This window comes from Hakea prostrata, chromosome 9 (assembly GCF_041222555.1).
Source record: "Hakea prostrata isolate BN-2017 chromosome 9, UWA_Hpros_2, whole genome shotgun sequence".
Taxonomy (NCBI): domain Eukaryota; kingdom Viridiplantae; phylum Streptophyta; class Magnoliopsida; order Proteales; family Proteaceae; genus Hakea; species Hakea prostrata.
The window spans coordinates 36,126,097-36,142,961 of NC_142608.1; the positions used below are offsets into that span (position 1 = coordinate 36,126,097).

Consider the following 16,865-nt stretch of genomic DNA (forward strand, 5'->3'; position numbering starts at 1 on the left):
CAGGTTGTTGCTTTCTGTTACCTACACATCCAAGCATAACTTTGAGTACCGAAAATTCCATTTTTTTTTTCATCTGCCCAAACCGGAAAATCCATTATAGCCGAAGGGAACTTGGTGGAGCCTTGGGTTGAAGGTGCAGGTAATCATTGGAAGAACGGAATAAATTCCTGGTTGAAATCCGAGGAAAATGCACCGTAAAAGCGCGTGAGAGAGAGAGTGGTGAGGGGAAAGTTGCAGAGAAAGCTATTACCGTATTAGTGAGTGTGGAAGATATTCAGCAAAGGAAGAGAGAGGAGACAGAAGAGAGAGAGAGAGAGGCGCCAGTAGAAAAGTTGCAGAGAAAGGGTTTTCAGTAGCTGTAGAAGAGATTCGGTATCAGTTCTCTGACAGGTCGATCCATTTTAGCTGGTACCTTTTCTACATTTGGCTTACGGATCTCATTGCGAAGCTATGATATACTTGCAAAAATCAGGTTTTTTGGTTCGGTGGGACTTCATTGAGTATTATTTCCAGCTTTATTGGGGGAGAAGCATGACTAGAGCTTTGCTTGATGCTTCTTTTCGGTTTTCAGTAGCTAAATAGTAAAGTTCTTTTTCACAAGAGAAAATAGTTGAGAAATTTTATTCTTTTATTTGATCGATCTTCTCCTTCTTCTTCGTTGATCTTAGTATCTTATTTTACATATTGGCTGGTAAGTCTATTTGTACATTTATTTTGTCTTTATTTATTGATATTTATTTTTCTGCTTTCCTTGTGTTTTTGGTAACACACGTTGATTTTCCCCCCGCAGCGGCTGATCTCGTGGTTTTGGGTGCATATCATTTTTCGTGTTAAGTTAAAAATGCTACACAATGCCTCGCTATTTCATAATCCTGTATGTTCAAACAAAGTATAGAACGATCAGATGGTGGCATAGAGATTTATTTTTCCGCCATTATCACACATGCCGTGTCTAAAGAATTTAACCCCAGAAGACTCATAATGTAAGGTGAAATGGGTGCTTTGCACAAAGATCACTAAAATATCAATGTTGCTGGCTCTTTTGTACATTATTCAATCAAATGCTGGAATGCCCTAATAGAATATATTCAATGCAGAAACTTCTTAAATGGGTCATCTTTTTGGGAAAGTGTGGGTGATCAATCGATTAGAAGATGAGGAGTGAATGCAGACTGCACCATTTAATCCCACATTCTAGCCTAAACGATCCTAGTTACCGATTGCCAGGGCAAGTGTTACCATACTTGTCAGTGGGATATTGCTTTGAGTATTTACTTTAAGGCCATGTTCCATTAAGGTTCAAGTAATACCGGCTTCAGTCTCTATTGTGATACTTGGGCACTCTTTCTTTTGTCTTAGAAAATCTTCGAGTTGCATCTTTGTCCTACCAATTAGATTAATCCATGACTTGGGGTGAAAGAGTGGGAGTGGAATATAATAAATTTCATGCTTGGTGTACTCTATTGACCTAGATGCAATGATTAATCATTATGCTTTTCTTTTTCATGAATGAGTTGTTGCACTTGTGGTAGTGATTTACACTATTAAGAACAAAACCTCTTGTGGGTCAATAGATCAATACATGTAGAGGGTAGATGGTTTGCAAAACTAGACACAAAGGTAGGGCTTGAGGGTTGGGGGCTGAGGATTGGGGCAAGGGGAAAGACAAGACAAGAAAGCACAGTCTTGGTAATTAAATAATTGTAGAACCCTCATAGGTAAGATCTGAAGATAAATTTACCATGTAACTCATTGAGTGATTCACTGAAGATGTTAAAATAAAATGTGACATATCTTTTTTGGGTGGAGACCAAGGGGTTGGGTTGGATTGACAAAGCAAGTCATTAAAGACATGGATGAAGGATGGTGTAAAATACATGTTCCAACCATTAGGTAGAGAAATTAGTAGTAATATTTGAAAGATAGTCAGTCAGTTCAGTGTTTTGTTTTTTTTTCTTTCTTGGGAGCCGGGGGGGGGGCTGCTGTATATTTATTACCCGTAAAAAACTATAGCACATTATAAAGCCAACATGTACTTTGGTTAGTCCATAGAATAGCTCAAAACGTTGTTGAAAATCTCAAGAATCTCGACCTGATCAAGACAAGATAGCACATGATATATGAGAATGTCTAATCTTGATCGAGATTTTGATCTGATTGTCAGATAGTCTGATATTTTGGGTGAAAAGCCTTTATGAAAAGCTAAATCCTGAAACGTGTTGTTTGAAATTTTGTCAGAAAAGGCTCCAAACTTGCTATTTTGGTTTGAAAGGGTCAAGTGCCTTTATGAAAAGCTAAATCTTGAATCGTGTTGTTTGAAATTTTGTCAGAAAAGGCTCCAAACTTGCTATTTTGGTTTGAGGGAGGAAACTTTTTTCTCTTCACTCATTGACCTTGTTTTTACTCATGTTTCAAGATTACACCATGAAATTGATGTAAACTGTTTCCAGGAGCAGCATAGGGCCTAGGCTTACTTTCACCAAACCCGACAGCCCCTAGTCATACCAGGGGTATTTTGGACATTTTGACAGTTTTAGTGGAGTCCAAGGTTAGGGTGTCATTGGGTTCAGCATGTTTTTAGGATCCTAGGATCTACTTTTGTTTTTTGGCTTGAGTCAATGTTTTTCAAGTTATTGAAGAGTCTATGTCTAGGTATGAATTTTAAGTTGTGAACAAATCCCCTAGTTTCATTCTGTTTCTTGTTTGGATTCCATATCTACTCTTAGAATCGAAATTGGATCTTTCTAGTGTTAGATATGATGGAATCATTGTTTGACTTGGAGTATTGAGTCAAGAAGGATTTTAAATTTGATTTAAATTGAGTCCTAGTATGCTTTCTTATAGAAATTTGAGTACTTTTATGTTTTCCTTGGTGTAGGCTATGAGTAAGCAACGATAAGTGTAACAATTAGACTTGATTATCTGAATAAGATTTGGAATGGAGTCGTGGGTTCCCAAGGAAGATCCCATGGCTGAGTGTGAAAGTTTTTTGCAGTTTCTTCATTAATTCCTCCCTCCTTCAAGGTTGCAGCAGCACCAAGCTTTGAGTAAGCCAGCAACATCAAGTCCGCTCTCAACTAAGTTAACCCTAGGGCCTCTCCCTACCCCCTTCCATCCTCCCTGAGCCCATGCAACCTTCCCCCATTCCCCCTCTTCTTCCTTATGGTAGCAGCAGCCCCTCTCCTTCTAAAAACCCTAGATCCCTACCCCATTTAACCTCACTGAATCCCTATGGGATTGCACCTACTCCTACTCTCATTCCTACTTTTAGTATCATGAAAGACCTTTATCCATTAGGCTTGAAAATTTGCTGCACTTCATCTTCAATTTCTAGAAACCCTAAACCCTAGTTTTATTAAAACTCCGGTAACTCCCTGACCCCTCATCAAACTTCAAACCCTTTTAGGGTTAGCTTCTCCTGCACCCCCTTTATTTCCCCATTCAAACCCTAGCCTGGCCACCACCTCCAGTCGTACTCCAAGTTGGAAACCTAATTTCAAAACCCTAAACCTAGAGAACCAAATCTGGAATTATACAAGAGTAATAGTAGCATTAATTCCAGCCTAGCCGAACTCTAGGATCCATTAAACCTTTTAATTCCAGTTCTGAAGTCTCAGGTACAGCAAGGTTTCAGACTCTATTCTTCAAACCTTAGACCCCTAATTCTAGCCGAACCTAACCCTAGAACCCCATAACCAACCCATTTCCTTCAACCGTAGGTTATTCTGAACCATAATTGACTGCCGATTCTATTGAAGAGGATCTTGGAGTTAGCCTAAATCTAGGGCATTGACTTAGTCAGTCAAACCCGAGAATTTGGTTCACATCAGAAAGTGTATATTCTTCCTACAACAACGCAACAACAATAGCAACAATGCAACATCAACAATGAGCCTTTTCCAACTAAAAGGGGTCGGCTACCTGAATCCTTGCCTTTTCATGACTAAAGTGTTTATTCTTCCTATTCCTTAATATTTTTGTGCATTCAACCATAGCAATTAGGGTCTCTAACTTTTATGACTTATTCTTATGTATTATTATGTTCAAGTTACTTGATAGTTAGGTACTACTTGGAAGTTGTAATCCTTATTTGCTCAAGGTGAGTTTGTTCCTTGTAGTAGAAACTTCCAAGCTCTAAATTATGTTTTAATTGTCAATCAGTGTGTACTTGATGTATCCCGCCCCCAGCCAGCCCGAAAGAGCCTAGAAGGGGCCAAGTCCATCCAGAATAGGGCCCAAACCCCCGCCGGGGGGGGGAATCTGACCAAGGGGCAAAATGGTCATGTTCACCCCTTGGATCGAGTCTATGTTAGTAAGGTTGAGTTCAGAATAATTTCTGAATTATAAATCTGTTTTTATATTTTAATTTGGAGTCTTAGGTGTTGAGTTATGTTGGTATTTGGGTATTAATTAGATTAATTAGTAGGAGAGGATATGGTTCCTAAATTTTAGGAGTCTTATCTTGAAAGGAGTTTGTTTGAGTTAGGAGTCAGTTATAGAAAGTCTTATTTGGCAAGTATTAGGAGTCAATTATAGAAGGCTATAAATAGCCTAGTCTAAATGTAAATTTTCAGATATGATGATTGAATAAAGTTAGTTTGAAGAAAGACTTGGTAGGAGTTTTATTTGCTGCAGCCTGCAGCCAACGATTTAGATTTTGCCACGTGTACGAAGAACGAATCAAACGGCTGTGGTAGAAAATTAGGGAGTACATGTGTAAATATGAATTTCTTTTTTTTTACAATCAAAGGTTTATTATTTTACAAATTTACGAAATAAAACCCCTTAATCTACCCCGATTTCCCAAGCCCTAGTTGGCGACTAGGTTGTTTCCCATACCCTAGTAGGAGGACAACACATTTTCTTCAAGAATCGATGAATTCGGTGAGTTCCTCTAAATCATTGGTTATTCTGTTTGTGAGGAGTTATTTCCCATCATCAAAAGGAGAAACATAGAACTTCCCTCACAATATGCAAGCTATTCATATGAATAATCATCAAACTTACCAACTATTAAATCAGACAATGTTTCCAATTGAGTTAAAATTAAATTGATTAAAAGCTTAAAATCATTGCATTGCTCGCTACTTAGCCTAGTAAGATGGAAAGAGCAAATGCAGGTTTTGCAATAAAGCATTTCCGTTCACTTCTGTGCTATCAAATAAATTAGGAATATATATCTGAAGAAACTCCTCTCTTGTCTTCCTTGCTTGGGAAGGGGTAGGAAGGGTTAAGAGCTGAAAACTCGTGTTTGAAAAGGACAAGCATTAATGACAGTTGCCAAATATTTTTGCTTCTCTTTATAAACTTGCCAATCTCGATAGAATGTCAAAAAATCAAATTAGAGGAATTTAAATTTCTCTGTGGCAATGGCAGGCGAAGAAGAAGCCGTGACTCTCACAACTGGAAATGAAGAGAATAAGTTTCTTGCAAAGTGACAATGCATCGATAAATGTTTCTCTTTCTTGGAGATTAACATCGAAACATGGAAATCACTGAAGGAATTAGACCCTGAGAAACTGAAAACAGAGACCAAGAAATGGGTGAAAGCAGTTTTTCGTTATGCTTGCCAGGTTAGTGGTTGTCTTGGAGGTTCTCGTCGATGATCAGGTTCTCAATTCTTGTTCTTCTGTTTTTGGATCATGGATAATGATGAAGAGCTGCAAACTTTGATGTTTGATATTGCAGCTCTTCATCTAGTGCTTGCGAGATGAGGAATTAGGGTCAGGTAGAGTCAGGGGTTTCGTTTTGTAAATGTTTAAAATATAAAATCCTTGAATGTAAAATGAAAAAAAATGTATTTACAACTAAACCCCCTTCAGTTGATTTTACACTGTTTGATTTCTTTCTGAATATGTGGCTGAATCTAGATCGTTGGCTGCAGGCTGCAGGCTGCAGGCTGCAGCTCTGCAGCAAATAAAAATCCCTCGTGGAATCCTTGGGAGGGTGACCTACAGCTGGGTTTGAGCTGCTGTTTGCAACTTAAAGTTCCTTCGTCTTCTTTAAGCACTCAAGCATTTATTTCAGCATTCATGCAAACCAGCAATCAACTTTTGAAGCCTTCACCATCAAGTCCAGCAGCATCCTTCAAGTTTCCAATAGCCCAAGTAAGTTACAGCCCCTATCCTAAACCCTAGAAGCCATCCCCCATCTCCTTCTTCCCACGTTTTCAGATCCTTCCCCAGCTAAGATTCCCTCATTCCAGCCTCAAAACATCCCATTATACCGTCTTTAGGATCACCTAAGCCTGCTAAACAAAGATCTAATCTTACGCAAACCTGCCTTGGTTATTGACTTCTAAAAATTCTGCCCTTCATCTTCTATGTTGGGAAGTTGCAGAATTTTCGAAGTTGTTCAATCTGGAGTTTCTAAGTTCTTAGCCCTCTACATTGGTTCAGGTTGTTGGAAGTATCAATAGGAAACTGCTCTTGAACTTAATAGCAACCACCCCATTTCATCCCCAACCCAACTGAACCTTAGTCTTGACCTAGAATTCTAATTTAGAGTTCTGGATTTGAAGTTCTTCTAATTTAAAGTTCTTAAATTTCAGACCTGTTTTCAGCATTCCAGCAACCTTTTAGGCCCTTTAAAACCCTATCCAAAAACTCTTAAGAGCCTTAAACAGCTGCTGCAACCTTAATAGAAGATCCTGGATATCCAACCCTAACTGTGGTTGCGTCAGTAGTTTATTTGTCTGTAATGTCTCATATCATTCGGAGTTTCAAACTATGTTTTATTGCCGACTAAAGGTGCAAATTCAAATCACTAACTTGTGTGTGTGTTTTAAAATACTTTTTGAAGGCTTAAATATGTCTACTAATATTAGAACTAGCTTCCCTTAAAGCAGAACCAACCGCTTTGAGAACCAACCATGCCCATTTGACCACCCGTCCATAGTCAATCAGTGTGAATATTGGTGGATTTCTATTGTGCAACCAGCGGCTGATATGTAAGAATTAGAAATTAAGATGGGGGGGGGGGGGAACAAAAAGGAAAAAAGAATATTATAAAGCACCATCTCTTCAAATCTCAATGAGATCTTGAGATGACGGTTTCCTAACCCTGGTCCATAGTCAATTAGTGTGAATATTGGTGGATTTCTATTGTTGACAACCAGGACTTATGGATTTTTTATTCTGATATGTAAGAATTACAAATTAAGATCGTGATATTTTTTTTTCTGTCTCACTTACGTTGGCAACATTGATAATTGTTTTTTCATCACTGTCAAACATATCTCATGATGAATGATACTTCACTGTGAACATCTTTCTTTTTCAGTCTGTATATCATCCGAGGTTCTTCACTTTCTGCTGCAATTTCCGTTGTTTCACTTTTCTTTTTGTTTTAATGAATGATGCTGTTATAGGTGCTGTTATAAGAGTAAGCAGTTTGTTGGTTGGAGACCACTTGGTGTCACAATGGTACGTTATTAGTGGGTCAGATGTCCCAAAAGGGCCAGTGCAGCTATGGACTGTTTAAGGGCCATTACTCAATATGAAGGTGAGTTCTTCAGAAGTTCTTAAGAATCAGAGAATTATATCAATCTTTTACAGTTGTAAATATTGGTGAAACAGAAATTGTGATTCTCTTTTAAAATATATAGTACTCATGCTATGGTAACTTTAGTAAATTTGGTGATACATTTTTCAAATCTTTTTACTCCAGTTTTTGAAAAATTGCAAAGTTTTTCGCTAAGTGAGCATCCTTGGAGGGAACCTTGTGGTGTATAATGGGGGAATTATTCCAAATCATTTGGGGAGCTGATTGGACCAATCGGTCCTTAAACTGGTATAGCTATTGTATGTGTTACATTTTTTTGGTCCCTATGGCTTTAAAACAATCATCAGGCGGCATAGTTTGAGAACTTGGTTTTCGGTGGCTGACTTGGTGGTCAAAAAAACTTGTTGGACCGATATCTTAGAGATTTCATGTAGTTGGTGCACTTTTTTGGCTGAAATCAAAGCCAGGCTGCTTTGGTTGGGAAGCATTAAACTACAGTAAAATTCTGAGGTATACTGAAATCTAACTGAGATACCAAATTGGAATCTCAAAAATTGAGATATTACTGATAATTATGTGATTGGGGTAAAGGGCCCTTCAGACAAATGGGTAAATTAATTTAGAAGGGAAGGGCAAACCTGGAATTTCAGAATTAAATGGGATAAATCAAACCAAATTCAGAAGAAGAGGTCTGAGTAGTTATTCAAGAAAGTGTCACCATGTGCAATTTCGGAAAGTTAGTATCTGTCCTCTTGACAAGACAGTTACAGTGTTGGGAACAATTTTGTTCAAGTGGATTATCTCACTTCTATGGGTCTGACACTTTTGGGTGATGATTATTAAACTTGATAATGTCCAAAATACTGGCAGAAAAATAAATTTTAGTTGCTGAAACTCATTCTAGTGGAACCAATGAAACCCGAACGGATTGCTGGTCTGTGTTACTGTAGAATTGGCTTATTGGTAGCAAATTCCAGGCTTTGCCTGAGGAAGAAAAGATTATTGCCCATATTTCATCCTTAGCATATCATGCCCTTGGCTCCTGCAGTAGCTTTCAACAGAGTAAACCAGAAAGCTTTTATTCCAACAGTAAAGAAAGGAATCCAAAAGGGTGAACGGAAATATACTGAAGAAGGAGAAGGAGAAGAAGAATAAAGAACCAAGAAGGAAAGAGGATGAAGGACAGATAGACCTGAGATTAAGAAAAGGCCAGAAGAGGGTAAAACCTCTACTTGTCTCAGGTAACTGGCCATGCAGGCAACTACTCAATATATATATATATATAATTTAAATGAAAACAAGATTTCTCAAAGAAGGTGGATTGTCTTTTGAGATACAGTAGTTAATAAAGGATTCAATATAAAATTTGAGCATGTTAAAGGTATTGACAATTTTATTGCAGATTATTTATCCAGAATAACATGTTTTCAAAATATTGCAGTTGAGGAGCAGGTTTCATTATATGATCCTGACTATCACTTTGATTGTGATTCAAATGGCTGATCCAGCTCAGAACAAAGATTCGTCTCCAAAGACGAAAGAAAAGCTGTTTGAAGAAGCAATAAAAGATACAGTGGGACAAACCACTAAAGATAAAAAGGTTGTAAAGATTAGTTCTCCTAACCTAAAGGAGAAACATGTTCCAAGATGTAGATTTTGTCAGAACTATCTGTTTACCATTGACCCTAGTTTCTAATTCAAGAATTTACCTGAAGTTGGTCAAGAAGATAAAGTTGTTTTGGATAATCTCTGGGTATCACACCATCAGGTGATCCAAAACCCAGCTGATAAAAACAAAAGAGATTATTTTGCTACGGCAATGAATAGCTTATGTTATCAGATGAATATGTCTCAATCCAGATCATTCTCAAGATACCGCTATTGTGCGGTTATAAAGGGGAAATTACCTGGTGTTTATACATCATGGTCAAATGTTGCTATGCGTATTAAAGATTTTAAAAATCCTTTATACCAAGGATTTACAGATTTGGGACAGGCTTTTGACTGTGCCCGAAGAACAGTTGGAATTAATTTCTACAAAGATTGAAAAATCAGATCAAAAAGATTTTAAGGGAGCACTTGTCGATTCATCGTCTGTTACAAAAATGGAGATGCAAGACTTAGTCCAAAGTCTCTCCACAAGCAGATCACATTTTCCAGATTGGTTGAAGAGGTTAATTCCTCCAGGATCAAGATATCCCAACTTGAGAGAGAAAAACATGATGCTTTGACATGTCTCCTCAAAGCTAAAGATTTACTTCAGGTGAATGAAGCTTAGATCCACAAAGCTTTCAAAGAAAAGAATCACAAAGCCCAAGATCCAGCCCAACAATTTGTCCAGGCTCAGCTACAAGGTTATTCAAAGATGGAAGCATATGTGAAATCGATTGATACTATGCTCGAAGATATGAAGAAGATGATGGTGGAAGGTGGTGGACCCTCTACTGACTAATGAATGCCATACAGTTTCAAGTGAGATTGGAGCATCCTAGAAGAAAGCCTCCAAAATCAAAGCTAAGGAAAGTAGTACATCCACTTAATACATCCACTTAAAAGATACTTGGCAAAAACTAGGAAGAAGATAAACAATAAATTTGTTGCCCGAGAAAGATTTGGAAGCACTTCTCTTCTCTCAGAAGTCGGTGAAGATGCTACACAAAGATTGGCCTCTTTTTTGAAGAAGATGATGTCACCAGATATTTCAGGGAATAATTTCCAAGACAATGTCGTTGCATACTGTATACTGGATGATGTGACTTGATCCTTATCACTAAGAATTAGATAAGATCTCTCGATGCACCCTTGGTGTGTCACCTTTGTGATGGCGACATAAAGGAAACAAGATTTAGGCAGGAGTCTGTTAGCCACAGAATGTAAATTTGAATTTAGCTTTAATTTGCATCTGTATTTAAGCTTGCTTTTGCTCGTCTATATAAACGAGCCTTTGTTTGTGTTATAGATAGAATGACCGAATGCAATAAAATTTCTTTACAAGAAAAATCTCCTGATGTTTCTTCTTATTGATCTCTAAATCCTGAAGCGCACCAATGCAAGATAAGGAGAACACTCTCGTCCTCCACTGTGAGTTTCTTCATTTGAGCTTTAGGGATGGGCCTGGAGTAAAATATCAAGTATGAAATTTTTTATTTTTTTCTTTCTTTCAGATTGGATAACCATAAATCATGCCTACAATCGTGCCTTTGCTGTTGGTGACGGCTAGTGTTATAAAATAATCTTTGATGAGTAATTTAGAAATAAGCCCCTCTGAAGCATGGCCCGTGAAATAGTTGGTGATGCCTTACATAGCTCCATGTGGAGGTGATGTTCTTTGTGAAAGCAAACGATAATATAATCCCAGAAAGTATTAGGATTGTATGATATGTTCACGATTCCGTGAAATAGTCATCGAATCTCACACTGTCATATAATCATAATATGAGTATGATGTATGAGTAAAGTTAAAGAGTCTTATCATCAGACTGAGATGGAGTGGCTGTGACTATTAACGGTTGGGTAAAGGCCTCGTAAGACTCTTTGCTGAGAACGGCATTAAGTATAAGCCCCTGCATAAAAGAGATGAGGTGCCAAAGAACTCAGTCATAAAATGCCTATCTCAGAAAGGTGAGATAAGGGTTCGCAAAGAACTGGACTACTCCTTGAAAATGAATATTCAAGTAGTCCAGTTCTTTGCAGAACCTTGTCTCACCTTTCTGAGATAGGCATTTTATGACTGAGTTCTTTGGCACCTCATAATGTAATCGTATTTGAAAGATCAAAACAGAGCCAAAAGGACCTTTCACGGGAGACAATGCAAACTGATGGACTAAGGTAGATAAAATCAGATATAATGGAAGGCTGAAAACCGAAGTGGAGAACAAGGATATTGGTTTAAGAACAAGGACAACTAGGTCTTCAAAACAGCAGATGCTATAAAGAAGAATGGATGGAACAATATAAGAGAATTAAGAGAACAATAAGGACAACAAGAACACCGGGCTCACACCGAAGGTGGATCGATTGGATCGAACACCAACCTACCGATCAAACACAAGGGTTCTCCAAAGAGGAGGAATGCAGCAAGCAATTTGATTTCAATTCAAAGTTGTTTTTCACCACTACATAAGTCTCTTTATATAGCATTCTAAAGAGACATAAATATTAATGGCAACACCAACCACAGCAACACCACCACCTATTAATGACTCAACACACCTAACCGACAAAGGAGAACTCTTTGACAAGAGCTCTTATTTTCAAACAAAGCCCCTTTATTGACTTCAAGAACTAGACTTGGCAGGTCAGACTATGAAGTTCAACATATGTGGGCTAACTTTAACCCACTAAACGCCCAGCCCAAAAAGCCATGGGCTGGTTCAGGTGACAACTTTAGGCCTTTGATGGGCCTAATCCAATGGGCTTCTTCTTTCGTAAATATGTCTTCAATTCTGCATCACCTCACCTCTTTTATGTAGGGCTTATCATTCTGTCTATAACACTAACAAAGGCTCGTTTATATAGACGAGCAAAAGCAAGCTTAAATACAGATGCAAATTTACATCCTGTGGTTAACAGGCTCCTGCCTAAATCTCGTTTCCTTTATGTCGCCATCACAAAGGTGACACGCCAAGGGCGCATCGAGAGATCTTATTTAATCCTTAGTGATAGGATCAGGTCACATCATTCTAGTATACAGTATGCACCGACATGGTCCTGGAACTTATTCCCTGAAATATCTGGTGATGTCATTTTCTTCTAGAAGAGAGACCAATCTTTGTGTAGCATCTTCACCGACTTCTGAGAGAAGAGAAGTGCTTCCACATCCTTTCTCGGGCAGCAAATTTAATGTTTATCTTCTTCTTAGTTTTTGCCAAGTATCTTTTAAGTGGATGTACTACTTTCTTTAGCTTTGATTTTGGAGGCTTTCTTCTAGGATGCTCCAATCTCACTTGAAACTGTATGGCATTCATTAGTCAGTACAAGGTAGAAAATTCGATCGAAATGAATATTTCGACCTTGGAAAAGGTCGAAATTTCGAGGTTTCGGTCGAAATTTCAACCGAAACTGGATATTTTTTTCCTGATTCTTGAAAACTCAATTTCGAGCCTCAAATGCACTCAAATTGATTTGGATTTTTGCATACTAGCTATTTCAAGCATAATAAACACTATAAAACTACTAGTTTACTAAAAAACTACTGAAAATGTAACATCCAACATTCCACGTATATAGTACATGAATCAAAGAAGAAGCTGGAATGTTATTACTTACAAGTCTATTCTATTCAAGCCTCAAGGTCTCCCTCTTCCGTCTGCACCCTATACAAATGACAATATAACTCCCATGATGTTTGCCCCCGCCCCATATAGTTTTGGACATAGTCAAGAACTGCACCTCTGTATGTGGCCTCATCCACATGCATAAGATTCCCTAACGGTGGGAAGTTGTGAATCTCCAAAGGAACTGGTGGTGGTGGGCCTTGTGGCTGTGGAATAGTGTGGAAGATCTGCTCAACAAATAAAAGAGCACCCTGCCCCTGGTTCTCAGGAGAAGGATAAGGATACTGATACGGTCACAGTGGCTGACTTTGATAATCGACAGCGGGAGGGACACCATAAGCTCCATAGGCCGCTCCATAACCATAAGGCTCCAGTCGTGGCTGACTGGCCTGACCCACGAATACGATAGCCGGAGGGGACACCATATGGTCCATATGGACCATAACCATAGGTCGACTCGGTAGAACCAATACTCTCCACAGCAGTATCATATGAGGACTCTGCAGGCCTATGCCATCCGGATCCTCTGGAGGTGGAGGAGTCTCTAGCATCATCAATGCTCATCGATCTCATAGATCCCACCAAGCTCTCGGCATCGGATGGACGGTAGGGCCCATATGATGGCGTATCCTTTGTGCTCCAGCCGTGCTGTCTCCCCTTCCCCTTCCTCGAATATGTAGAGGAAACATTTTTGCCTCGAGATGTAGCTCCAGTATGGTCTGAATCCTGTGTCGCGTGGGTGAACTGACTCTCTCCTGTGAATCTCGGTGGTCGTCTTCCCCCCTTTGACTCTCACGTACTGTTGGTGGTGGTGGTGGTGGTCTGTCCCTAGGATCAAGCTGAATCTTGATCATGAGGTCCCACACCCTCCTCATCCCCTCCATCATCACTGTCATTGCAATCGTCATCATCACCACCATCGTCGTCATCGCCGGAGGCTTGAGTCACCTCATCCTCAGTGTCGGACCAGAAAATCAAATCCTCACACTGGGTGGATGCACTAGGGTGTGGCACGAAGGGACGGGCGGGCTCTGTATGTGGCCTCCCCTCCTGAAGACCCCCACATCAGCCCCCATCTCCTCTGCAATCTGACTATTGGGAAGACCTCCATCCTCATCCAGCAATCCGTCTCCACTATCCCTGATCCAGTCAACTACTGGGTTATCATCATCATCCATCTCAAATATGTCGGCCAACTCGATATTGGTGCTCTCTCTATCCATCCCCTGTCTAATATGATCCTCTCTCAGTCTCATATTATAGTGTAGGTAGACAAGGTCCTCTAGACGCTTCGCACCCAATCAGTTGCGTCTCTTCGAGTGAATGAGGCTGAAGGTGCTCCAATTTCGCTCACAACCAGTGGCATAACATGTTTGGGAGAGCACTTTGCTTGCAATCCTACTCAAGTTGTGTGAATCACGTCCAAATTGCAACCACCACTCAGCTGCAACAAACATAGACTCAAAGTCATTTTAATACTTAAATAACTAAATTAAAGATAGAATATAATAATTAAATGTATAATGAAATAAATGAATGAACTTACCCGCAGGGGCGGTTTCCCGTCCCGATACGGCCACAGCACGACCGAAGCTCCTAGTGGCATCCCTAAAAGCCTTTATCTAATATATAAAGAGAAAAAACAATAACTAGTTAGTAGTTACTAGGTTAATGACTTAGTATAAAACTACGAATTGTGAATATCAAATGATTCTAATCACTATCTCACATCCATAAGGATGACTGCTTGTTTAGTTGTATTCGGTTTGAACTTCTCCACTACAGTTTGGACAGCATCCATCAAATCTTACCTCATCCCAAGATTGTCCTTGTAATGGTAGTTGGGATTTAAATAGTATGCTGTGTAAGAAAAAGTATGTCATAAAAGGGAATAGTTAATGCTTAATAGTGTGATAACATAATGAAAATTAAATTAAATACTAGACTTAACAACTCACCAGCCTTATGCAGTGGATGCTGCAACATAGACTCCCATCTACTGTTGATGATTTGAAGGACTTTCTTGTTGCCGCGTGGGTGGACCTGAGCAACTTGCTGCTTTATCCTATCTATTGCAGCAAATATGTGTGCTAGAGTAGGTTTTCTTTGCTGATCTACCATCCTCAACACATTCACCACAGTCTCAAGCATCTTCACCACTATCCTCACATTGTGCCAGAAACTCTCATCAAGGATAGTCAACTGAGCTCTCCTTCCTCCCACTGATGAAGAACCCTCCCAGTTAAACCACTCCTCTGATGCAAACATACTCCTAAGGCCAGTCTTCCTACTCTCAAAGCTCTGCAGTGCTATTTAATTAGTAGCAAATTTGGTTATGCCTGGCCTCACTAACTCACCCTGACACTTGTCCCTCATCATCCTTAATGCATAGGTGTGGTTATATATGAAGGTGCTAACATGTCGAGCTTGGTCCACCGTATTCTTCACAAGCTTGACCTTTCCAATCTCCTTCAACATTAAGTCAATGCAGTGAGCAGCACAAGGAGTCCAAAAGAGCCTATATCTGTCCATCCATCAAAGCATCAAGCCATCAATACAAAGTTATAAAGTGTACATGTATATGTGTAATGTAAATATATGTATTTACAAATGAAAATTAATACTATATGTTTAGACTTTAGATACCTGGAGTTCTCCTGCATCTTCAACCCAGCTTTCTTGTAGTTGGAGCCATTATCAGTCACAATTTGAACTACATTTTCCACTCCAATCTCCTTCACCACTTGCTTTAGTAATTTGTAAATGTATTTTGCATCCTTCTTCTCACCGGATGCATCTACTGACTTGAGGAACACTGTCCTCCCATTACAATTCAACATGAAATTGATGATGGACTGTCTAGTGGGACCAGTCCAACCATCAACCATCAGAGTCACTCCATAATGATTCCACATGGGCTTTAATCCCTTAATGTACTCATTTATGTCCTCTTTATGCTGAGGCAAATACACATTATATATCTCATATGGAGTGGGGCCCTGTACACCACTCCTACCCCTGCCTATCTGCTCAATCACAATCTCTATAGTAGGGCCCCTGGGCTGTATGTGCTGGAACACTATGGTAATGCGCCCATTTGGAGAAAGCCATCCCCATTTCTCCTTCACACTCCCCCATAAGTGCTTCAACTTTCTCTGTTTATGCTCAGGCCTTGCAAATAGGGCCAGATCATTGCGAAGAATCTTAAGATCCGGATCTGTAGGATGTGCTGAGGAAGCTTGACCCCTTGTAGGGGCCCGTGGGATAGGAGCCTCCTGCCTCACACTCGAGACCTCCTCATAGGGACTTGGGAGCCACCTATGCCTCCCATACCCTCGGCTCTCTGAGAGGACCCACAACCCGACACCCCCCTTGTTTGCCTCCCGATGTCATCAATCCTCTGTTGTTCCCTACTCATCATCATCGCCCTCCTCAGCTGATCGGCCTTTGGATCAGGGTCACTGTCTCCTGGCTCATCCCTACCATAACCCTCAGGATCTGGAAGGTCATCTAAGCAGGCATCCTCGAACTCATCCCTCTGTGTTGTCTTCTCTTTCCTCTTTTGCTTTGTACCACTAATATATGAGGCCATTGCCTTCTTGACCTTTACATGCACCTTTGGGCACCCTGTTACATCCTTGTTGCCACCAGCTAGATGCACCTTCAATCTAGTGGCCCCACCTCCTCCTATTTTTTTCTTACAGTAATTACACTCGCTCTTCCTCTTATCAGTTGTCAGTGGCCTCCCATGATCCCAAGCTATGTCTGACATATTTAAAATAGAGTGCCTGATACAAGAAACACACACTAAGTATCTTGTAAAGTTCCACAATATGCTCCAAAAATGACATACATGCTTCTAATAATAACCTCCTATTTATAAATATAAAAAAAATGTATAACTATATAAGTATTTTTTAATATATAAATAATTTTGAAATATATAAAATACACATTTAGCTATCTTAAAAATATCCACAACATGCTCAAAAAATTGCATACATGCTTCCACTAATACTCTCCTATTTTTAAATTTAAAACAGAAATTAATTATTTTTTTAAATATTTAAATATATATTTTTAATT

At 39.4% G+C, this 16,865-nt stretch overlaps 1 protein-coding gene across 5 annotated transcripts in view; it reads left to right on the forward strand.

The window, feature by feature from the left end:
* The window catches only part of LOC149005173 (putative GPI-anchored protein At1g61900), a 37,179-nt gene continuing 20,314 nt past the window's right edge, over window positions 1–16,865 (forward strand). Inside the window, exons 1-3 of one of the 5 annotated variants that reach the window (XM_089167744.1) lie at window positions 1–408; window positions 5,377–5,573; window positions 7,370–7,503. In XM_089167744.1, coding sequence (XP_089023870.1) covers window positions 7,470–7,503 — 34 coding nt within the window. In that variant the 5' untranslated portion in view covers window positions 1–408; window positions 5,377–5,573; window positions 7,370–7,469. The other 4 variants (XM_089167741.1, XM_089167742.1, XM_089167740.1 and 1 more) reach the window with 4 other exon arrangements.